At 42.0% G+C, this 24676-nt stretch overlaps 1 protein-coding gene across 1 annotated transcript in view; it reads left to right on the top strand.

Moving 5' to 3' along the window:
• Positions 1–24410, top strand: part of ARL13A (ADP ribosylation factor like GTPase 13A) — a 99102-nt gene extending 74692 nt beyond the window's left edge. Inside the window, exon 8 of the mRNA XM_056124132.1 lies at positions 24180–24410. Coding sequence (XP_055980107.1) covers positions 24180–24410 — 231 coding nt within the window. The remainder of the gene's footprint in view (positions 1–24179) is intronic.
• Positions 24411–24676: the final 266 nt, after the last annotated feature.

The following is a 24676-nucleotide window of genomic DNA, read 5'->3' as shown; positions in this document are numbered from 1 at the left end:
AGGGCGTGAAGGACGGACCGGAACGCCCCCCTTCCCATGAGGTTTTAGTCGCCCCCACACCCCCGGCTCATACCTGCCATCCACAAGGCTCCCATGTGGCCGCCATCTTTCTTTCCAGAGGGAGGAGGGCGGAAGGGAGCAACACCCTTTCCCCTCTGGGCAGAAATGATTGCCTGGATTAACGCATAGTCCTTTCACTTTTCTGCTCCAAGCTGCTGGGTTCTGCATTAAGCCCTTGTGCTTCTGGGGCTGTGGCCGTGCTGGAGAGCCGCTCGTGGGGGGCAACTGGTGACCTCGGTAGGGCGTGAAGGACGGACCGGAACGCCCCCCTTCCCATGAGGTTTTAGTCGCCCCCACACTCCCGGCTCATACCTGCTGTCCACAAGGCTCCCATGTGGCCGCCATCTTTCTTTCCAGAGAGGAGAGGGCGAATGGGGCAACACCCTTTCCCCTCCGGCAGACTTGATGGCCTGGGTCAACGCATAGTCCTTTCACTTTTCTGCTCCAAGCTGCTGGGTTCTGCATCAAGTCCTTGTGCTTCTGGGGCCGTGGCTGTGCTGGAGAGCCGCTCGTGGGGGGCAACTGGTGACCTCGGTAGGGCGTGAAGGACGGACCGGAACGCCCCCCTTCCCATGAGGTTTTAGTCGCCCCCACACCCCCGGCTCATACCTGCCGTCCACAAGGCTCCCATGTGGCCGCCATCTTTCTTTCCAGAGGGAGGAGGGCGGAAGGGAGCAACACCCTTTCCCCTCTGGGCAGAAATGATTGCCTGGATTAACGCATAGTCCTTTCACTTTTCTGCTCCAAGCTGCTGGGTTCTGCATTAAGCCCTTGTGCTTCTGGGGCTGTGGCCGTGCTGGAGAGCCGCTCGTGGGGGGCAACTGGTGACCTCGGTAGGGCGTGAAGGACGGACCGGAACGCCCCCCTTCCCATGAGGTTTTAGTCGCCCCCACACTCCCGGCTCATACCTGCTGTCCACAAGGCTCCCATGCGGCCGCCATCTTTCTTTCCAGAGAGGAGAGGGCGAATGGGGCAACACCCTTTCCCCTCCGGCAGACTTGATGGCCTGGGTCAACGCATAGTCCTTTCACTTTTCTGCTCCAAGCTGCTGGGTTCTGCATCAAGTCCTTGTGCTTCTGGGGCCGTGGCTGTGCTGGAGAGCCGCTCGTGGGGGGCAACTGGTGACCTCGGTAGGGCGTGAAGGACGGACCGGAACGCCCCCCTTCCCATGAGGTTTTAGTCGCCCCCACACCCCCGGCTCATACCTGCTGTCCACAAGGCTCCCATGTGGCCGCCATCTTTCTTTCCAGAGGGAGGAGGGCGGAAGGGAGCAACACCCGTTCCCCTCTGGGCAGAAATGATTGCCTGGATTAACGCATAGTCCTTTCACTTTTCTGCTCCAAGCTGCTGGGTTCTGCATTAAGCCCTTGTGCTTCTGGGGCTGTGGCCGTGCTGGAGAGCCGCTCGTGGGGGGCAACTGGTGACCTCGGTAGGGCGTGAAGGACGGACCGGAACGCCCCCCTTCCCATGAGGTTTTAGTCGCCCCCACACTCCCGGCTCATACCTGCTGTCCACAAGGCTCCCATGTGGCCGCCATCTTTCTTTCCAGAGAGGAGAGGGCGAATGGGGCAACACCCTTTCCCCTCCGGCAGACTTGATGGCCTGGGTCAACGCATAGTCCTTTCACTTTTCTGCTCCAAGCTGCTGGGTTCTGCATCAAGTCCTTGTGCTTCTGGGGCCGTGGCTGTGCTGGAGAGCCGCTCGTGGGGGGCAACTGGTGACCTCGGTAGGGCGTGAAGGACGGACCGGAACGCCCCCCTTCCCATGAGGTTTTAGTCGCCCCCACACCCCCGGCTCATACCTGCTGTCCACAAGGCTCCCATGTGGCCGCCATCTTTCTTTCCAGAGGGAGGAGGGCGGAAGGGAGCAACACCCTTTCCCCTCTGGGCAGAAATGATTGCCTGGATTAACGCATAGTCCTTTCACTTTTCTCCTCCAAGCTGCTGGGTTCTGCATTAAGCCCTTGTGCTTCTGGGGCTGTGGCCGTGCTGGAGAGCCGCTCGTGGGGGGCTACTGGTGACCTCGGTAGGGCGTGAAGGACGGACCGGAACGCCCCCCTTCCCATGAGGTTTTAGTCGCCCCCACACTCCCGGCTCATACCTGCTGTCCACAAGGCTCCCATGTGGCCGCCATCTTTCTTTCCAGAGAGGAGAGGGCGAATGGGGCAACACCCTTTCCCCTCCGGCAGACTTGATGGCCTGGGTCAACGCATAGTCCTTTCACTTTTCTGCTCCAAGCTGCTGGGTTCTGCATCAAGTCCTTGTGCTTCTGGGGCCGTGGCTGTGCTGGAGAGCCGCTCGTGGGGGGCAACTGGTGACCTCGGTAGGGCGTGAAGGACGGACCGGAACGCCCCCCTTCCCATGAGGTTTTAGTCGCCCCCACACCCCCGGCTCATACCTGCTGTCCACAAGGCTCCCATGTGGCCGCCATCTTTCTTTCCAGAGGGAGGAGGGCGGAAGGGAGCAACACCCTTTCCCCTCTGGGCAGAAATGATTGCCTGGATTAACGCATAGTCCTTTCACTTTTCTGCTCCAAGCTGCTGGGTTCTGCATTAAGCCCTTGTGCTTCTGGGGCTGTGGCCGTGCTGGAGAGCCGCTCGTGGGGGGCTACTGGTGACCTCGGTAGGGCGTGAAGGACGGACCGGAACGCCCCCCTTCCCATGAGGTTTTAGTCGCCCCCACACTCCCGGCTCATACCTGCTGTCCACAAGGCTCCCATGTGGCCGCCATCTTTCTTTCCAGAGAGGAGAGGGCGAATGGGGCAACACCCTTTCCCCTCCGGCAGACTTGATGGCCTGGGTCAACGCATAGTCCTTTCACTTTTCTGCTCCAAGCTGCTGGGTTCTGCATCAAGTCCTTGTGCTTCTGGGGCCGTGGCTGTGCTGGAGAGCCGCTCGTGGGGGGCAACTGGTGACCTCGGTAGGGCGTGAAGGACGGACCGGAACGCCCCCCTTCCCATGAGGTTTTAGTCGCCCCCACACCCCCGGCTCATACCTGCTGTCCACAAGGCTCCCATGTGGCTGCCATCTTTCTTTCCAGAGGGAGGAGGGCGGAAGGGAGCAACACCCTTTCCCCTCTGGGCAGAAATGATTGCCTGGATTAACGCATAGTCCTTTCACTTTTCTGCTCTAAGCTGCTGGGTTCTGCATTAAGTCCTTGTGTTTCTGGGGCTGTGGCCGTGCTCCAAATTTAACTCTGACTTTCAGGGAGAAAGATTGGGTGGATTACTTCTCATTGATCACTTTGTATATAGAGAGATGTCGCGCGGCCGCTTACGCGGCCGCGCGGTTTTGAGAAAAAGTCCTCGTTCCCGCATACTCGAGCTGTGTTTGTAGAGGCTTCTGGTCACCGGGGTTCCATCTGGGGGAGGCGGGATGCGGCGCCTACTCCATCTGGAACTTGCGGGTGAACTCGGCTCTTTTTGGAACCTGTTTTTTCTTTTTTTTTTTCCTCCGGGATCCCGCACCCTCCATGTGTTCTTTCTCTTATCGGTGTAAGTCTTTTAGAGTCAAAATTTTGGATATTTTCTTGGTTTCACGAACATCAACAGTTAGTTCTTTCCACTGATTTGAGAAATTCCCAGCTATTATTAATTTGAATATGAGTGATTTCAGACCCTGCTCTTGACTTTTTGATAGTCCTGTTTATATTGATGGTTATCATTCATATGGAGTCTGATACTTATCATAGGTATTCCTTATTTTTCCAAAATATTATTTCTTCTCTTTCATTTGAGTCATTTTTGTGATTTTATATTCAACTTTTTAATCTCTCTGTAAGGTTATTTACTTGTAATGCTTTCCATGTTACACTGAATTTCATTGTGCTCTATTTTTGGTTTCTTTTTTGTTTGGGGGCCATAGCTGGTGATGCTCAGGGGTTACTCCTGGATCTTCCCTCAGAAATTACTCCTGGAGGTGCTCAGGGACGATATGGGATGCTGGGGATCAAATTTGTGTTTGCCAAGTGCAAGGTAAATGTCCTACCCACTGTACTATCACTTTGGGTCTTCAATGTGCTCTCTATTTGGAATTTAAAATATATATATATCTTTAATTTCTTTGGTGAAAAATTCCTCGTGTGTATGTGTTCCTTTTGATATCTTTGACTTGAATCTTTTGTTTAATTGAGATAGTCTATGTCCGTTAAGTTTTGTTATAAAAGCTCTTCTCCATATTTCTATTACCTACTCCAATTCCTTTTACATATTTCAGCGATTTTTATATTTTATTTATTTATTTAAAGAACAATAATTTACAAAGTTATTGATTTTTAGGAATATATTTCAACACCAATCCCACCACAAGTGCCAACTTCCCAACCTCCCTCCACCAATGTTCCCATACTCCATCTCCTGTGGCCCTTTCCCCACTGGTCACCTTGACAGACACATTGCCAAGTTCAGTAGTTGCAGCTTTGATCTCATGTTTTCAGTGTTTTTGAGTCTGTGCTTTGAGTTTATAACGATACCACTCTCCTAATTCATCAGTATAACCAAAGTCCCAATCTGTTACCCATTACTTCCATTTCTCATCTCTTATGCCTCATTTGATTTCTTTCTTTCTCTGTCCTTCTCCTCCCTAAGCTCTGGGATGAATACCTCCTCCAACTCTATGTCCTTAAATTTGCCCACTGAAGACTTGTCATTTTCATTAGTAATTCTGTCTCTTTTTTACAAAGGTGTCCTGCACCTGGAGTCACATCCAGAGCAGTTCTCAGAGACTACTCCTGGAAGTGCTTTGGGAAATATGCAGTACTGGGGATTAAATCAAGGGATTTTTGTTTTGTTTTTTGCTGGAATGCACATGCTCCAACCCCAAGTTATTTCCTTGGCCTAACCTGCAGAAATTTTCTGCTTATGCATCTGTGTTATCTTCTTTTGTTCTGCAAGGGATGCTGGGAATTACGTGTTAAAATTCTCTTTCGTTTTCATGACTGTGTTGTGGAGGAGAAATATGATGGCGATGAAGATACTGAAAAACCTTTTTTAAATCAATCACAACTTTGCTAGTTCAGAATGTGAGGGTATCAGCTCAGCGGTAACCCTTCACTCTTCCAATTCTGTAGCCATTCCCATTCTTGCCAAAAATCTGCCTAACAATCTGTGCCTCTTAGACATAGCTCAGAACTATACTAATATCCAATGAAAATAAAAAGAGGACTCAGCTAGTGCAGGTGGGTTTTCCCAAAGTTTGATTTGTGTAATCAGCAAGGCCTTTTACATCTAACTGAATGACAAACTGCTATTTCTACATTCTTGTTCTTCCCTTTGCCATATCAGTTCTACTGGCAGTAATGTTGATTGATTGGTATATAACACACCACTCGTGGGGCATCTTCATTAACTCATCTTGCCCCTCCTATGCCCTTCTACACTGTGCTTATGTACTTTCAGATAAATGGGCACATGTATTTCTCAGACGTATCAGACAATGAGTAGATGGTGATTTTTCTGTGATTTCTGGTTGTACATCAGAGAGCTTTGCCTGGCAATATGTATTGCATAATTTATCCAGAAGTCAATGACCCCACAGTTTTATAAATATCTTAATATTCTATCATGGGTTATTTTGAATTAATTTTTATTCTTCTGAAAAGTGCATTAATTTTTTCTTGATTATTGATATTTGGGGTAACCTCTTAAATTTGTTACCTGAAATGAATTATATTATCTTAGACCATATCCTATAATTGGATCTTTATGATAATATTGTGACTTTTTACTGTTTCTTTCTATTACTCTGCATTATTTAAGTTTGGCATAATGAAAAATTATTTTAAAAAACAAGTCAAAACTCAATGGCATCCCTTGTGGTTTCAGAATAGAAATTGCAGGAAACCAAAACCTGTGTGCAGATGAACCTATTGTTACTAATGATTTGAATTAGCTGGTAATCTGAAGGATGAAACACATTGCTATTAATAGTATAACTAAAGTATCAAGGTCTGTATTATCAAAAATTTCCAAATGATCAGTCATCTATAATTAATTAGGTAAAGATTCAAAGCCAGCCCACTGAAAACACTATTTGTGTGATGTGGGAATAAGGGACCAAAGCTTGCTGGACATAAAAAGGTATACTCATATAGTTTTATAGCAGGAAACATTTACATAGTCAAGCCTAGGCTGAGGCTACCACATCAACAAATAACTTGCCATCTTCATTTGATTTTAGTAGCTATGGAAACAAATATATGCTTGACCATTGTGGAATTCAATTGGTAATGCCTGCAAAAGAGTGACTCACATGAGAATTTAAGTACAGCAGTACAGGTCAAATTCCTGCAGCTTTTTAGAAATGTACAGGAATCAGGATTTAGATATTCCCTTTAGATCTAGTAGAACTCTAAAAAAATGTAAAATGTCTTGAACCTGATTCATTTTTTCCAGTGTACTTTCTCTTGGTATATCTCTGTAAACCTTGCAACTTGAGAGATTGTTTTACAACTTAGTGACTCACACAGAAGTACATATAACAAGGGAAGGAACTTGACTACAGCTCTTAACTGCTATATTTTCTATGTCAGAGTTTTTCATACAGATCTTCAGGAGATGAAGTATAGAGGACAAGAGAATCACTTTTCTGTAATACAGTTTGATGTAAGATTTTATTAAAATTAATGTTCTATGGATAAAACCCTTCTCATAATGTAATGCCAAGAATCAAGAAAACTTCACTCCATTCAGCATTACAATGGTATCTCTGTACCAGAATCTCTGTACCAGCAGTGTTAACCTGTACAAAAGCATCTGAAGAGGTGAGAATCCTTAAATCTTGGAAATCTTCAAAGATACAGGGTTCCTTAAATATTACCTGGCAGGGCTTCAACAGGATATGATACTGAAAAATAAGAATAGGATAAAATATCTCAGAACAGCATACCATACTATTTCTAAGTTATTGGTTGGAGATGGAGGCCCAGCATCTCTGCTAGGAGATGCATCATCTTTGTCACAGTTCTGTGAATTCTTTAAAAGTTCCCTTCTTAAAGAAGGATGGGAAATGCAGACACTCCCTCATCTATAATCTGGCCTAAATTCCCAGACCTGCCTTGTATGAGAGCCAGAACTGCTTAGATCAGCTCCTCTGCAATAGCTCCTCAAGAACCTAGTTACCCAGACTATTTTTCCCCACAGCTTGTTTCTTATTTTTATAAAAATATTTATTTGAGATTCTGTGGCTCACAATGCTGTTAATAATGTTTTATCATGCACATAGTTCTAACACCATACCCATAACAGTGTATCCACTCCCTCTAACAAGAACCTCAAGACCCCTTTTTCCCAAGCTCCCTGAACTCAAGTGTGTGGATCAGTTCTCCCATTATGTTGTCTTTGGAACTTTGTTGCCACCTTACTGTGTATCCTTAAGTCCCACATATGACAGAGATCATTCTTCATCTATCCTTTATGACTGATGTTACTCAACACTATATCCTCTAGTTTCATCCATGTTACTGCAAATTGCATGATTTTGTTCTTACTTAGAGCTGCATAGTATTTCACTGTGTGAGTGTGCGTGTATATATGTGTATGTGTGTGTGTGTGTATATATATAACTTTGTACATATAACACAACTTCTTTATCCATTCCCAGACTATTTTAGTCCTACCTTATTCATGGAAGATGCATTCCAAGACTCTCAGTGAATACCTGAAATTGAAGATAGTGCCAAACCTTATCTATTTTATGATTTTTCTGTACATACATAACAACGATAAGTCAAGGATGTCATTCATGCCTTAATGATAAAGTTTAATTTATGAATTAGGGCCAATAAGAAAGTAATAATAAATAATAAAATAGAATGAACCTTATAATATACTATACTAAAATTGGGACCTAAGAGATAGTACAGCAGGTAAAGTGCTTATCTTGCATGTAACTGACCCAGGTTTAATCCCCGGCACCTCATTATGATCCTCCAAGCTCACTAGGAGTGATTTCTGAGCACAGTGCCAGGAGTAATCCCTGAGCACTGTTGTGTGTGGCTCCCAAACCAAAAGAAATTATGTGAGAATGGTCTGTCTTTCCTGCAAAGTATTTTTTGTGTGTAATATTTTTGTACTCTCTTTGTGAACAACAGAAATGGCATAAAGTAAAACCAAAGAAAATAAAGTGGTTCGGTTTTATAGCAAGCCAATCAACCACCTACTTGCTGCTTTACTATCACAGGTTTATCTTTCCTGGAAGTAAAGTGAAAGTCAAATCATAGGCTGCTCCTGGTCCTTTGGTGACAAATTCCTTTACAGTCTCCTTCTGATCAGAGTTTCTCCTTCATAGACAGCAAAGTCAAGCAAGGACAAGTTTTCTCTCCAAGCTTTAGAGTAATCAGTTCTATAGTAGTCAGACAGGAAGACACACTTCTCAACTCAAATCAAATTATAAATAATACTTACTTAAAGCAGCACTCTGGAATTCCGCCTCCTTAAAAAGCTATTTTCATATATCAGTAGAAGCAATGTTGGGGTTTTTTGTTTGTTTTTTGGCAACAAGAGTAGGCTAATACAGAGTTGAATACCAAGAAGTGGATAGCTGCAGTAACAAATATTGAAAATAGACGCATAGCTATTTTGGACACCAAGAACAGACTAATAGAGCTCAGTACCAAGAATTGGATGCTGCTGAAAAAGTAGCAGTGGTTTTGGAACTGGTATCAGGTAGCAGCAGAAAGAGCACTGAAGCACATACCAAGAAAATGTCTAGAGTGCTTTAAAGAGACTATTAGTGGGAGCTCAGAAACAAATATGGAGCATGTTTTTAGAAAGTAGAGAAAAGGCTAGGCTGGATATAAAGTGGAACAGAACTTGGAAAAATTGTTTTGATTTTTTGTAAATTTTTAAAAAAACAATGATTAACTTAAATATTTACATGAGGAATATTTTTTTGGTACAGTATTGAAAGATGTGGCCTGTTTTCTGCTTTTTACTTTTAGTAAAAAAGCAAGAGGAGAAACATAAAAGTGAAGGGATAGTTTAGCCAAAAAGAAACCAAAACTTGAAGATGCAAAAAAAATCTCCGCTTAATTACATAACAAATCACACACACTTGTTCAAAACAAAATTCCAAGATTATGGTGAGATGATCTTTTGATGAGAAATTACAATTGTAATTCATAGATTCACTCAGCTGTCTAAAAAATAAATGTTTAACAGAGTCAACAACACTGAAATTAAGAGACCCAAACTCTAAAAACTGAACTTAGAAATTGCGCCTGTCAAGAGGGCAGGCTGAAGGGGGCGGGAGATATGGGAGCGAACCTGGGAACACTGTTGAAGGGAAATTTGACACTTTGACACCGGTGGTGGGATCTGTGTGGCAATATTGTATGTCTAAAATTCAGCTATGCATTATTTTGTAAATCACAGCACTTCAAAAAATTGTTGATTGAAAAAATAAACTAATGGTTAACTAAACCATTTAGTTTGGGCTTTAGTAGGGCTTTCTCTCCCAAGTCCTACTAAAATAAAACAAAGGAACAAAAAGACATAAACTTATTTAAAATCATTGCTCTTATTCTATCTTTCTTAGATCATTTCCATCAATCTACAACATGTTTTTACTCTGCTGCTTAGTAAAGAATGGGAATCTTTTTGACCCCATGTTCCCTGCTAGCCATTATTCCATTTCTCTGAATTTCTCAAAAAAAAGTATATATATAGATATATTCATTGCCTCTCATTCCTCTCTGTTTACCCACTTAAATATGGTCTCAGGCAAACTATGTAAACAACACACATTAATGGACCAATGATCTCCTCGATGTACATTTCAATGGCCAATTCTTAGTCGTCATCACATTTGTCTTATCATCAGCATATGACATGGCTGAAATCTTTCCTTGTTTCAGATTTCTTTGGATTTTCAGAACATCCCTTCAACACACACACACACACACACACACACACACACACACATGGTCTTTGTTTTCTCTTACTTCAATGCTGCTCTTTCTCACTCCACAGACTTCTTTGCTCCCAGATCTCTTAATATCGAAGTTCTTCCCCACTTAGTACATGTACCTTTTCTTTTTCCTTTCTACTCTCACTCCCAGGGTGATCTTTTCCAGTTTCATATATTTAAACATCATCAACACGTTAATTAAAAAAAAACCCTTTCCTCTAAGATCATGCAGAAGACAAGAATTTCTATTATTCATCATAGTATTGAACACTATAACAAGAAAAGAAATTAAAAGGAATTCAAATTGGAAAAGAAGAATACTATCACTATTGACAGATAACTTGAAAATATACATAGAAAACCCTAAACACTCCATAAGAAAGATATTGAAAATAGTAAACAAATACAATAAAGTGACTGTTTACAAAATCAATATATAAAGACCCATTTTATCTCCATATGCATATAATGAACTAGAAAAGAAAGAAAAAATTAAATCCCTGTTACATTTTTTGGATGCAGTTACAACTGCATCCAAAAAATTAAGTACATAGGAATCATTTAAAAGGAGTTGAAAGACTTATACATTGAAAACTACAAGTCAATATGACAAGAAATAGAAGAAATTGGAAACTATTCCTTGTCATGATTTGGGAGAATGACCATGCTTCCCAAAACATTACACAGATTAGATGCAAACCACAGCAAAATTCCAACAGCATTTTTCAGGGACACAGAACAAATGCTACTTAATTTTTTATTGGTTTTTGGGCCACACTTGGCAAAACTCAGGGATTACAGTTGACTCTGCACTCAGTAATCACTCTTGGTGATGCTCAGGGAACTATGTGGGATGCTGGGTATTGAATCCAGGCTGGCCATGTGCAAAGCAAACACCTCACTGTCTCTCTGACCCCAAAACAAATGCTACTTAAGTTTGTATGAAACTGTCCTCCCATTGTTCATCGACTTGCTCAAGCAGGCCCAGTAACATCTCCATTGTGAGACTTCTTGTTACTGTTTTTGGCATATTGAATACTCTCGGTAGCTTGCCAGGCTCTCCGAGAGGGGTGGAGGAATCGAATCTGGCTCGGCCAGGCTGGCTGCGCGCAAGGCAAACACCCTACCTCTGTGCTATCACTCCAGCCTTGTATGAAACTACATAAAGAAAAAGAAGATGGGAGGCATTGCATTCCCCGCCTTTATAAACAATGAATACCACCTCATACCGGAGAGAATGCCCTATATCAAAAAAGTCAGAAACAATAAATACTGGCAGTGGATGTAAAGAAAATGAAACCTTCATTTACTTCATTCACTGTTAGTGAGAATGAAAACTGGTCCATCTTTTATGGAAAACAGCATGGAAATTTCTTTTTTTAAAAAAAAGAACTACCATGTTAACCAGCAATTTAACTCCTAGGCCTTTATCCCTAGACATCAAAGCACCCTACCTGCTGTACTATCACTTCAGCTCTAAGATTATACTCTTATATGCCACTGTTACCTCAACCTGTGAATATACATTTAAAAAGAGAAGATAAATTAAACCTATGATTGAAATAGTAATATATAAATGCATATTCCAGTTTTAAAGTTGGACTTGTTAAAATGTATGATTTTATAAATTACAATGTTCTTTACACTTTTAAGAAAGTAAAAATGCTAATGGCAAGGCTGGAGAGATAGTATAAGGGTTAATGTGCTTGCCTTGCACATCTCCAGTTAGATTGCTGACACCATGTATGGTCCCCTTAGCACAGAACCAAGCTCAAACCCTGAGTAAGCTGGGTATGGCCCACAAACCAAAAAAAAAAAAAATAGTCCTTTGAAATGAAAAAAAAATTTCAGGGAGTGCTACTGCAGGAACCAATGAGTCTTTCAAGGAGAGAAATAATAACAGTAAGTGGTATCAAAGGCAAAGAAAACTTGAGTAAATTGGGGAAAAAATTTCCAATGAATCTGGAAAAATAAAATTGTTCACTTATGACTCTGGCCAAGATCAGCTTCTATGGAAGGCCGGGGAGACAAGAAAGAGACTTCAGATTTTTTCAGTCATAGGAGATATTCAATACTTCTACAATCTTTAAACAAAGGGTCACTAGATATTAGAGGAAGAAGGTAAAGAAACATAAAGATGGTATTAATAAAGGTGCAAGGATCTGGGGAATGTGATCAGTCTAAACAGGAAGAGTCAAAAATGGGGAGTGGATCACAACATTCACTGAGATAGGAAGGAAAGAGAGGTAAGATTTCAGGTTGGAGAAGCAGCTGAAAGAGCTCTGATGACTGGCTTTCCTGTGAAAAACCAAGCACAGTTATATGCTAAAGAGCAAGGGTAAAAAGTTTAATGGGTAAGTAAATTTGAGAGGTAAGAGTTCAGAACAGTCACTGAAGAAAATGGGAGGAGTAGTTAGGGGCCATGTAGAAAGATTTATGGACAACAATCCTATGAAAAGAGTTCTTTCCCTAGTAGAAAAATCTTAGAGGTCAATGACTACACTCATTTTTGGAATATAAAATAGCATATTATGAGACTGGCTGGAGCGATAGCACAGCGGGTAGGGCATTTACCTTGCACGCAGACGACCCAGGTTCAATTCCTCCATCCCTCTCGGAGAGCCTGGCAAACTACCAAGAATATCCCGCCCACACAGCAGAGCCTGAAAAACTACCCAAAGCATATTCAATATGCCAAAAACAGTAACAAGTCTCACTTTGTGTTCCTGAGCAAGCAGACAGGGACAAATGGAGACATTACTGGTGCCCATTCAAGCAAATCGATGAACAATGGAATGACAGTACTATGACAGTGTTACAGGGCTACAGTATGAGACTAACACCCCAGGAGAGTAGAGACAATGGCCAGGAGGATTGATCCACAGTTGGAAGCCTGCCTCAAGTGCTGGGGAGAAGACAGTTGGGATAGAGAAGTGAACACTAAGTCAATGGTGGCTGGAGGGATCTCTCCAGATGAGAGATATGTGCTGAAAGTAGACAAAGGACCAAACATGATGGCCTCTCCGTATCTGTATTTCAAACCATAATGCCCAAAAGTAGAGAGAGAGAAAGAAAGTGACTGCCATAGAGGTGGGAAGATGGTGTGGTGTGGTGTGGTATGGGGGTGGCGGGAGGGATACTGGGGACAGCGGTGCTAGGAAATGTACACTGGTGGGTGTTCAAACATTGTATGATTGAAGTTCAATCATGAAAGCTTTGTAACTGTATCTCAGGGTGATTCAACAAAAGCTCAAAAAATAAAATTATTATTTATTTAACTTCAGAGTACTTCCAAGTGTGGCCAAAAAGCAAACAATAAAATTAACAGAGAACAGAAGTGTCAACTAGGTAGCCAGAGAGAATACAGGAACTTGGAGGTACTCTGAAGTTACTCCTGGCTTGATGCTTAAGAATTGTTGGATCATTGTATAACTGAAACCCAAGCACAAAAATTTGTAAGTCTACAACTGTACCTCATGGTGTTTCACTAATAAAAATTAAAAAAAAAGAATTTCTCCCTAGTGGTACTCACTGGACTATGCAGTTCTGAGGATTGAACTGCAGCCTCCTCATGCAAAGTATATGCTCCAGCACTTTGAGCTATATGACTGTTCCTTTTTAATTCTTAATAACATTGACTTTCTTAATGATTTATGTTTCTAAAATTTGAGTGGATATTCTGATAGGTCACATTTTTTACATTTATTTATTTATTTATTTTTAAATAATTTTATTTTCAAAATTTTTTTGTTACCTTACACTCAGCCACTCCAAGCACCAACAAAGGTCTCTCCTGAGTATAAAGCTACAAATAGGCCCAAAACACCATTAGATATTTTTCTAAAATCCCCCCCAAAAAGTTGCCAGCTGGGAACCTGTTCAGGTTTTTTAAGTTACATGATGACAGGCACCATGTCTGTCTCATCACTAGACACCAAGCACCAATAACAGTGCCCATAATATAGTAGGCACTCAATATATAGTAGGTGCTTGAAATAGATATAAAAGTCTTAAAGGTCAACTTCATGATGTAGGTGTCTTACCATCACTCTTTAGATATCTTATATTTCTCAATTCTGTTCTGCCAAAAATACCAGCTTTTCAAATATTTCAGACACCTGCCACTTGCTCTACTGCTCACATCAGTACCTCTTTCCTAATACTACTATTAAGTTCCCCGCATGACTTACATTTTCAATAACAGGCATGGTTCTCCCCCTCTTTTCCAGTCTCCCCTTCTCCCTTGGACATGATAGATACACTAGCAACATTCTCTTGGCATTTAGAGGTATGCTTTTAGAACAGAGCCCTTCCAACCCTCTGGAACTAAAAGCAGTTCTATTATTTAAAATGTCAGGGATGGTGCCGTTATAAACAGCAATGACTGGATCATCTCGAGCTAGACGTTGGTTCTTTATTACCTATGCTTCTTGATTGTCAAGAATGTTTTAGGCTGTACGCAGATAATGATCCTGTCTATGGCAAGTAAACTAATTTAATTTATTGGTTTTCCTCCCTAAAATAATGTTCTCCCTGAAAGACAGTTTAGAAAATATTTGGCCACTCAAATTCCCTCCTTTGAATAGTATGTGCAGACATAAAAAGCCAAGTACCTAATTGAAGTTCAAAGCCATTATTTTTTGGGAAACCTGTGTTCTGTTCTAGCCATTAAAACTCATTATTAATGGAGATAGTCTGAAATATTTTCTCTTATATCACAAATGTACTCTATAACAATGCTTTCTTTTGAGATTTTAAGAGATAAATAAAACATAATTGGTTTTGTTTTTTGTGTGTGTGCGTGTGTGTGTGTGTGTTTTCTGTTACTGAGTAATAGAACACTGACGTCATACTCATTCAACACAGCACACAAGGGAGAGAAAGCCAAAGCGTCTGCCCTAATGAACTGGCATTTAAGTCATATGGATATTAAACAGTGTGACTAATACAAGTAGACTTACTGGAAATAGGCAAATGGAAAGTTTAGGAATGAAATATGGAAATGGACATTAAGTCAAGAAATATGCCACTGGGATTTCTCTCACCAATGCTTAACTTCCATATCAATTCTTTAAGGGATATTTATCACAAAATGTTCCCGTTTTCAAGGGGATGGGGATATTAAATAGAAAAAATATTTTAATAAAAGGACTCCCCAAGGCTAGAGAGATAGTACAGAGGATAAGGCTCTTTCCCTGCACCTGGCCGACCTGGGTTCAATACCTGGCATTGATACCCAGCATCCCCAATCACTGTGAGAGGGATTCCTGAGTACAGAACCAGGAATATCGCTGAGCTCCGCTCTGTGTGACCCAAAAACAAAAAAGGGGAACTCCCCCAGTACATAAAATAGCATAAAATGATGATGACAATGGTACCAATCAAAGAGCAGCAGCAACTTAATATTTACTCAGTGCTAACTACTCTAAAGCATATAGCTTTAAGAGGAAGAAAGAGTAAGAATTGTGAATCTAATAACTAACCACCGGGCTGTGTGTGCGTGTGTGTGTATGTGCTATCGGGCTGGAGCGATAGCACAGCGGTAGGGCGTTTGCCTTGCACGCAACCAACATGGCCGACCGGAGTTCGATTCCTCCGCCCCTCTCCGAGAGCCCGGCAAACTACCGAGAGTATCTCGCCCACACGGCAGAGCCTGGAAAGCCACCCATGATGTATTCGATATGCCAAACACAGTAACAACAAAATCTCCAATGGAGATGTTACTGGGCCCGCTCGAGCAAATCGATGAACAAAGGGAGGGTCTTTACTTTACTTTTACTTTTACCCACCCTAAATTATATATAACTAACCATGATATCATGTTCTGTACCAAGGATTTCCAATTCAACCCTATTCTTTAAGGCCTCTGCATGTTTCCACTCTTTTTCATTCCCACCAACACTATTCTCTGCATTTATACCTTTCTTCTCAGTCTTTGGTTTATTATTTCTACCAGTTATGGTCTTCAAGTAACTTCTCCAAGCTTCCAGACAATATCTCAGATTTTGGATTGTCATTTGAACATTGATTCAGAGAAACAGTGGACTTATTTTAGTAGCTATTGATGACAGGCTAGAGAAGGAAGAGAACAGAAGAGAGACAACAGGTTTGATTGAACCTAGGAAGAAACAATATAAGGACAATCAGGCAGTTCTCTTGATGAGGACAAGAAAATGATGCTTGTTTGGAAAGTATGGCATACACGAAAGCCCACGACTAAGATCAAAATACTCTTTAGTAGAAAGTAGCTTCAATATTTCTATAAAACAAAAAGGAGCAAACTTTCTCAATAAAAATCCAGAGAGTAAATTAATTTAGGTTTGAAGGCCATCTGGTCCCTGTTGTAGGCCAATAAACCTTTATTTACAAGAACAAGTGGCAGTCAAATTTTGGCCTAAGGGGTATAGTTTGTCAACCTCTGCCATAAGTTTAATTCTGTTTCTTCCCCTGACTCTAGTGAACTTAGCTGACTCAGCTCTACAAATTCAAATGGCCATGATTTCAAATACCTGGTGCCTGCAATGTACCAAGCATGATCCTGGCAGCCATGCTGTCAGAGATTTCTAATGCTGCAAATTATTTCCAGTTGCACCACAGCCAGGTGTGTGTATGTGTGTGTGTGTATGAACCTTAGGAAATGGGGCATGACCCTCCCAGTGACAACCACAACAAAATAAGATGCATAATAGTCACAACCAGGCAGTAGCAAGCATATGAATGAGCATCACAGTGACTTCCCCCCAATAAGCACCACAACCAAATCTTGTGTGCCTCAGCTGAGAGTATTCAGTCCACTGAGTGGATGCACAAAATCTTGGTAAGTACCACAACTGGATATGTGACATCTGGCAAGCACCAAAGAAAAAAATCTGTAGGCATCAATACCACACTTGTGTGCAGCCCCCAGTTACCACAGTAGCATCCACACATGGGGCTAGAAAGATAGTACAGGAGTAAGGCATTTGACTTGCTGCCAGCTGACTCAGGTTTGATCCCCGTCATCGCATATGGTCTCCTGAGTCCTGCCAAGAGTGATCCCTGAGCACAAAATGAGGAGTATTTCCTGAGCACCACCAGGCGTGGCCCCCAAATAAACAAAAATTCATAACAAGAATAACAACACTTAAGGGGAGAGGGGAATGAAAAATCATTAATTAGACTCATGTCTAGCCATAAGAATAACAAAAAATGTAAAAGAAAGGAAGCAGGCATTTAGATATATGGTTCTAGAGTTTGGAAGATGTGACTGGCCTATAATGAAAATGTCTAAGTCATTTTTTATCGAGTTTAAGGAACTATGGGAGCATCTGTATAAAACCATACATACAAGCTTCCTACAGGTGTACAGCATCATGTACCCGCCAGAATGGAGGTGTGAAGACTGAATTTGGGTGCCTACCATACGCAGTACTTCATCATTCAGCCTCCAGAGTGGCTTCACAACATCAGCCAGCCTCGTATAAAGTCATTCAGACACTTCGTTCATTAAATGGATATGTACTCTGCACGTGCTTTGCATAAATACTCCCTGCCACCATTTTCTCTAGCATTTTACTTATCATTCAGAAGACCTAACTCTCATGCCCCCAGGGAGATAGAGTCTGGGAGAAGAGCCCATTTTGGTGCTATTTAACAAAGCACAACAGATGGACAAACCTAATATAAGAAAGATCCAGATTTATAAGGGGGTAATTAATCATATTACAAAAGGCTTCAACTGTTGGATTTCTTTAAATAGCTCACTTCCCTAATGCTTTTAAAGTATAATTTGATTTAGAAAAAATACATTTGTTGTATAAAATGAGGTATATTTGTGTTTGCAAGATTTCAACGGGGCTATTCATTTCTAATGCAACTAATCTCTCTCTGAGTCCACGGTTTTCAGCGTACCTTTCTTAGACCTTTTTAGAGACAATGCCCCAGTTTATTATCTCCTTTCTGCCAAAAACACATGCAAAGAAAGAACATTCTCTGAAATCCTGACACACACCCACACTGAGTATACCGCCTTAGATATCACCTGTGTCTTTGCAATGACACATTATTTACATCAGAACACAGAATTTCAGGGGCCTGAGCGATAAAGTGGATAAGGCACTATTATGCTGCCTTGTATGTAGCCAACCTGGGCTAGATCCTTGGAATCACATATAGCTCCACAGTTGGCCAGGAATAATCCCTGAGCTCAGTGGCAAGATTAAATTCTGGAGCAGCGCAAACATCAAAACAAAACAGAATTTCAGTAGCTCCAGAGATTCAGATCAGCCTGGCACACCAAGGAAGCATTCCTGGTTTAGAAAAGAGATTCATCCTGGAGAAGAAGCTTCTACAGTTGTGTACTGGGATTTCTCTCTTAGTTACTGCCAGTCACAAGAACACGGAAATTCATTTGCAAGTAAGGTAGACAAACAGAAATTGGGAAACAGAGGCATAACTCCTGTACCTCTTCACTCATTTATAAATCCTAGTGAAAGCCCAGCACCTAGCATGGTGGTGGAAACAGAGCTAATATTCAGAAAAAGCAGCTCTGTAGGACATAATTGACAGCCTACTAGGTCCTATCTTAGGCTTCCATAAATACAAAATGAGGTGTCTCTCCTGTCCTGTCCTCCAGGAAAGTCTTGATACACTTCTATAGGTAGGCTTTCTCCATATTCTACCTTCCCAACCAACATCCAATTAATCAATTAATATTTAGTAAGTATATACTACATGCAAAGCAATGCACCACACTGGGTACTGGGGGGAGATGCATAGATTACAATCTGACGTCAAGTGCAGATACAGTAAAATGTAATAATGAACAGGATATGTTTGATTACTGATCAGTGCTCACAAGAAGGCTTCCTAGAGTAGGTAAGCCTTGTACCAAGTCCTAAAGGACAGCAGACAAGTTAACGGAGGGCAATGATTTGTACAGTCAAGATAAAATAGATGTTCCTTTTAGTGTCAGAGCAATAGTACTGTGGGTAGGGTGTTTGCCTTGCAGACAGCTGACCTCGGTTCGATCCCCAGCATCCTGTATAGTCCACCAAACACTGCCAGGGATAATACCTGAGTACAGTGCCAGGAGAAACCCATGAGCATCTCTGGATGGGACCCAAAATCTAAAACAAAAAATAGTTAAATAAAAGATATTCATTTTAGCAAATATAGGAAACAGGGCTGAAAATTTCCTACACGGTAAGATCTAGAAAAACTTTATGGATTGAATACAATTTGGAATTTATTATTGAGTCAACAGTAACTTGGCAGAGCCTTTATGTAGAGAAATAAAGATGAAGTGTGGGAGGTCAATAAAAAGCAAATTCACAGGCCAGGGAGATAGCACAAAAGGTTGGTGGATTTGTTTTTGCATGAAGGAACCCTGGATATCAACCCCAGTACCATATGATCTCTGGGGTACTGCCATAAATATCCCCTAATCACCATAAGATATGATTATTCACCCCTAAAGAAACAAAGTTTAATTTTATTTGAAATGGTAAGGAAACATTCAAGTTGAACAGCCAACAAGTAGGTAGAGAAGCGGTACTATAAATCAGAAGAAAAGTCAGAGCTAGAGATTTGGCTGAGTGTTTGTAAGAAGCATGAGCTGTACTATCAAGAGAGTTTTGAGTAATGAGAGCAAAAGGACAACGACTAAACCTGAGAAAAAGGCAGTATTTGGAGAGCGAGAAGAGATGTTGTTAACCCAGGAGGGCAAGGAAAGGACAGGACTTGGAAGCCAAGGGAGATGCTTTTTTTAAATTTTTTTATTTATTTATTGAATCACCGTGAGAATAGTTACAAAACTTTCAAGTTTAAGTCTCAGTCATACAATGCTCAAACACCCGTCCGTTCATCAGTACATATTTTCTACCACCAAGAAGCCCAATATACGCCCGCCCACCCCACCCCTCCCCATGCCTGTGAGGCAGATGATTTCCACTTAACTTTCTCTCTATTTTGATCACATTCATTATTTTTTTTAGATTTACAATTTTTTGTGCTTGGGTTTCGATTATACAATGATCAAATACCCATCCCTCCATCAGTGCCCATTTTCCACAATCATGGATAATATCCCTCCCACCCCACCCCCATCCCACCCTGCCTCTGTGGCAGGGCATTCAAGAGAGATGCCTTTTGGGGAGGGACTGGCACTGGCAGATTCAGTATGTCTAAAGCTGAAGAAAGAGGGAACTACAGCAATGACAAGTGACAGACAGAAGATGAGATCTTGAGAGTGCAGACAAGAGTCAGGCAGACCCAGGGACTCCACTGGCTCCACCACTTACTAGCTAGGTGCCTCTGACAGCTTTACCCTTCTGATCTTCCTTTTTTATTCATCTGTAAAATGAAAATAATATCTCAATGGTTCTAAGATATAAAATAATAAAAAGCATTTAGCAGAAGATTAAGTGGAGACATTTGTAAAACTGAACACAGTGTGCAATGTCTGGCAAAAGCTCAAAAACTTGCTCTTTCATCATCATGGTCAACATTTGCTTTTGTTTTTTGTTCATACCTGGAGGTGCTCAGGGCTTAATCTGGCTCTATGCTCTGGGATCACTCCTGGCAGGCTTGAGGGACCATAAGGGATGCCAAGGATCTAACCCAGGGAGTCGTTTACAAGGAACATGTCCTGCATGCTGTACGATTGCTCTAGGCCCCTTTGCCACACTTTCTGTATTGGAAACTCTCTCCTTATTAAAGTCACTTTCTTGTTTGGGGGCCACACCTGGCAGCGTTCAGGGGCTCTGCCTGACTCTATACTTAAGGCTTACTCCTGGGCAGTGCCTAGCAGGTCTCTGGGGAGTATATATGGTGTCATGGATTGAATTTGTGACTAGTACGGGTTATCTCTCTGGCCCTAGAGTAATTTTTGCTTGTTTGGAGGCCATACTTGGTGGTGCTCAGGGATCATACCCGGCTCTGCCTGCAAGACTTGGGATTGAAGTAGGGTTGTCTGCATGCAAGGAAAGCAAGCATCTTACTTACCCTCTGTACTAGCTCTCTGGTCCCTCAAATTTTCTATTTAATAGTCCCATACTTCCCAAAGCTATAACTTTTCTATGATTAATATGCATTAAAAAATTGTAGGGAATCAGGGATATAGCTTAGATAACAGGATCATATGCTTGTAGGCAGTTAAATCCTTACCACTGTGTGATTCCCAAAGCATCACAGATAATAGCCCCTTACCACCTCAATTGCAGCCTCAAAACACACCAAAAGAATTGGTAAGTTAGGTCAGTGTGCTGTTGAGGAAAATTTAGTGTTAGTAACTGTCTTAATGTCATTTATACTCAAAGACTGCATGGAACCAAGAGGGGACACTGAACAGAAGAAAAGACTAGTAGAAGTAACTAATGCAAAATGTGGATGACCTAGAACAGATAGAAGACCTGAATTTAGAAAGAGAAAGAAATCTTTGTTCCTGCAACACTGGACTCTGACATTTCCTAGCTTTCTTATGAAACCTGATGATAGCTGTGAAACTTTTTTGAGTGTTTAGGATATATGAATGAATTTGACCTGACACCTTCCTGATCAACTGTAAAATTGCCTTGACCACTACCTTGAATTTTCCTAATGTTAAATTACACTCTAATTCAAAATAATATGCAAAAGTCCAATGAATGTCATAATTTTGTTTTGTTTTAGATGTCATATCCTGTGGTTCTCAGGGCTTACTCCTGACTCTGCACTTAGGGATCACTCCTGGAGAAGTTTAAGGAGTCATATAGGATGTTGGGGAATCAGCCATGTGCAAGGCAAGCACCCTACCTGCTGTACCATACCTCTCCTTCCCCGTCATAGATTTACAAGGAAAGATTTTACCGTGGCTCCTTCTGTTAGTGTGAAATTAGTACACCATGATCACCAAGTATATTAGATGGCTCTGACAAGGGCCCTGTAATATTTAGCTTGTTATACATTTTAATCAAATTGTATTCATTTAATATTGGTTTATAATATTCTATAATATCATTACAATGATTAGCCCCACCATGTATGATTACGAAGTACTAAAGAATATAATAATTGTCACCATATGGAAGTTTGGGGGGGGTCTTAAATTTTTAATGGACTACATTCAGATGTTAATGACTGCATTCAAAATGCAACTCCCAGAGCTCCCTGAGAACATGGGCTTTGGAGTCATAGTTATATCCCAGCTCTGCTTCTCACTAGAGATGTGGCTTTAGGCAAGTTACTTAAGCACTATGAATCTCACTTTCACCATCTATGTAAAACAAGAATGATAACAGATCACACCAACCTGTCAGGGCTGTGGTGAGAATTAAATAGATTCATATATATGAAGTATTCAGAACTATGCCATCACAGCAGGTGATCAACGTGTGTCACTGTTCTTAAGCTCTGATTTGAAGCATGTCACTTGACTCCTTTTGTCTCTATAATGAGTCCAAACTACACAGCTGGTGAAATGCAATAATACATGATAGCGTTGTGAAAATTACATAGAACCCTATGAGAAGCTTTAAAAAACAATAACAACAAAAAGTTGCCTGTGTTAGTACATGATGAAGTGTAATAAGCTTGATACCTTGCCCAGCCTGAGAGCACTATCAAAATTGGGTGACCTTTGCTAGACATCTTTCCAAAGTGGGACAGATGTCTGTATTTGATAGGGCAAAAAGTAAGATCTGGGGAGAAGAAATGAGTAAAGATGAAGGAAACAAATAAAAATGTTAGGGAGAAAGAAGAGGAAGTCCAGTGATGCTGGCTTTCCAGAGAGGGGAACTAGAAAGAAATGCAGGCCCTTTTGGAGGTTGGCAGAGGAGGGAGAGATGATCTGAAGAATTTGAAGACAGCTATCCCTACTCTAGGACATTTAGAATATTCGTGAGGGTACAGGTCTGCTGGTGACTGCCACCACCAGTGTCCCCAGCAGGAGGGCCCTTATTCCTCCAAATAATCTAGTAGCACTGCACTGTCCTCCTGTTGTTCATCAATTTGCTGGAGCGGGCACCAGTAACGTCTCACAACAAATTGTGAGACTTGCTGTTACTATTTTTGGCATATTGAATACGTCATGGGGAGCTTGCCAGACTTTGCTGTGCAGGCGAGATACTCTTGGCAGTGCTTGCTGGGCTCTCCAAGAGGGGCAGAGGAATTGAACCTGGGTCAGCTGCATTCAAGGCAAACACCCTACCGCTGTGCTATCGATATAAAGTAATTGTATAAGAGAATTGTTTGTATGGGTGGATGCCTAGATCATTCATGGTCTTGATCTAAAATCAAGATCTTAACCTTTCATCACACTTGGTAATTCCAGTAGTGAACTCTATTGTTCCACTAGTGAACAGGAATACCAGTCAAAATGTGTTATGTCTATTTGTTTCTTGATACCAGAGAGGGCATTTGTTCACAAGACAAATGTTATTTTTAGATAAATCTCTTTTCTAAAAATAACAGCAAAACAAAATAAAAGATTTTCTTTGTAGAACTTTTCTGTTTTAAATAAATACTGAGTAAAGGGGGAGGTGTGAATAAGTGTCACAACTACTGTATTCCTGCCTCAGGAATTGATCAGACAGGGAACCAGGATCCTGAGCTGGGGGTAATCAGTCCCCAAGGACTGGAAGAAGTAACAGGCCAGAAACTCAGAAAGGTTCAAGTCAGAGATTATGTTGTAAACCTGAACGTCGTTGGTGCAAAATGTTCACCCACAGATAAGGGTCCTAGTTACACTTTCTGATTCCCCCTTTCTTCAGTCGACATAACTCTCTGGACTTGGTTTTTCACTAACCCAGACCTGCAAAGGGGTTTGTCCACTGCTGTGGCACAAGGTCAGCATCCTTGTACAGTCAGGGCCTTCCTTCCAGCCTCTACCACATACTCCAGACTCCGTCACCAGCCCCTCCAAATCCTTTTGGGAGGAAAGTGTCAAAAGAAGGGTTCAGAAGATACTAGTAAAGGCTCCCGCTGAACTAGAGTGGGCTGCAAGGGAAGATGGGAAGTGGGAGAGAGGAAGCCACGAACACACGGGACACTGGCGGGAAGCGACCTTGTGTCACCACAGTGGGTCCCAGACATGTCCCACCCCACCTATAGCCTGCTAGCTCAATTCCCCGCCCACCAGCAGTTTGGTTCAGTCCGCAGTTTTCATTTCAGTAAGGTTTAAATTGGGTTTTCTGAGCTCCCCACACCTCACCACCACCCTTTTACCTTAATAACCTTTAAATCTGTTTACAAACCAAAGACCAGCGACTGCAGCCGAGAAAGGCCTGAGAACGGCCTGAACCACAGTTTCCAGGGAGATTCACTTCCTGCTGCGCCAGGATTCCCCAGCGGGCCCAGGAGCCTAGCCCGGGCGAAGGCTCAGGGACACTCGGACCTCTCCTGGACACACCCAGCTAAACTTTGGAAACCTTCTCCCTACTTTGTCGGAGAAGTGAGGGAACTGGAAACTCCGCCCAAGAGATCTTCCTGAAAAGCATACAATTCTCGGAGGGATGGGTATTTGATCATTGTATGACCGAAACCCAAGCACAAAGATTTGTAAATTTACAACTGTACTCCATGGCGCTTCACTAATAAAAAAAAAAAGCATACAATTCTCCCCTCCTCAACCCGCTAACCCTCCCACTGCATGCTCTCTCGGTCTCATTGGCGGGTGGAGCAAAACCCTCAAAATCACTAAGAAATAAGCACATCTCATAGGTTCTGTTGCTTTATAGTATAGAACTAGTGTTCAAC

Source organism: Sorex fumeus, unplaced genomic scaffold (assembly GCF_029834395.1).
Source record: "Sorex fumeus unplaced genomic scaffold, SorFum_2.1 ptg000050l, whole genome shotgun sequence".
In the NCBI taxonomy this organism is placed as follows: domain Eukaryota; kingdom Metazoa; phylum Chordata; class Mammalia; order Eulipotyphla; family Soricidae; genus Sorex; species Sorex fumeus.
The sequence above is the reverse complement of the archived record's forward strand: the minus strand, read 5'-3'. Positions and strand labels throughout refer to the sequence as shown.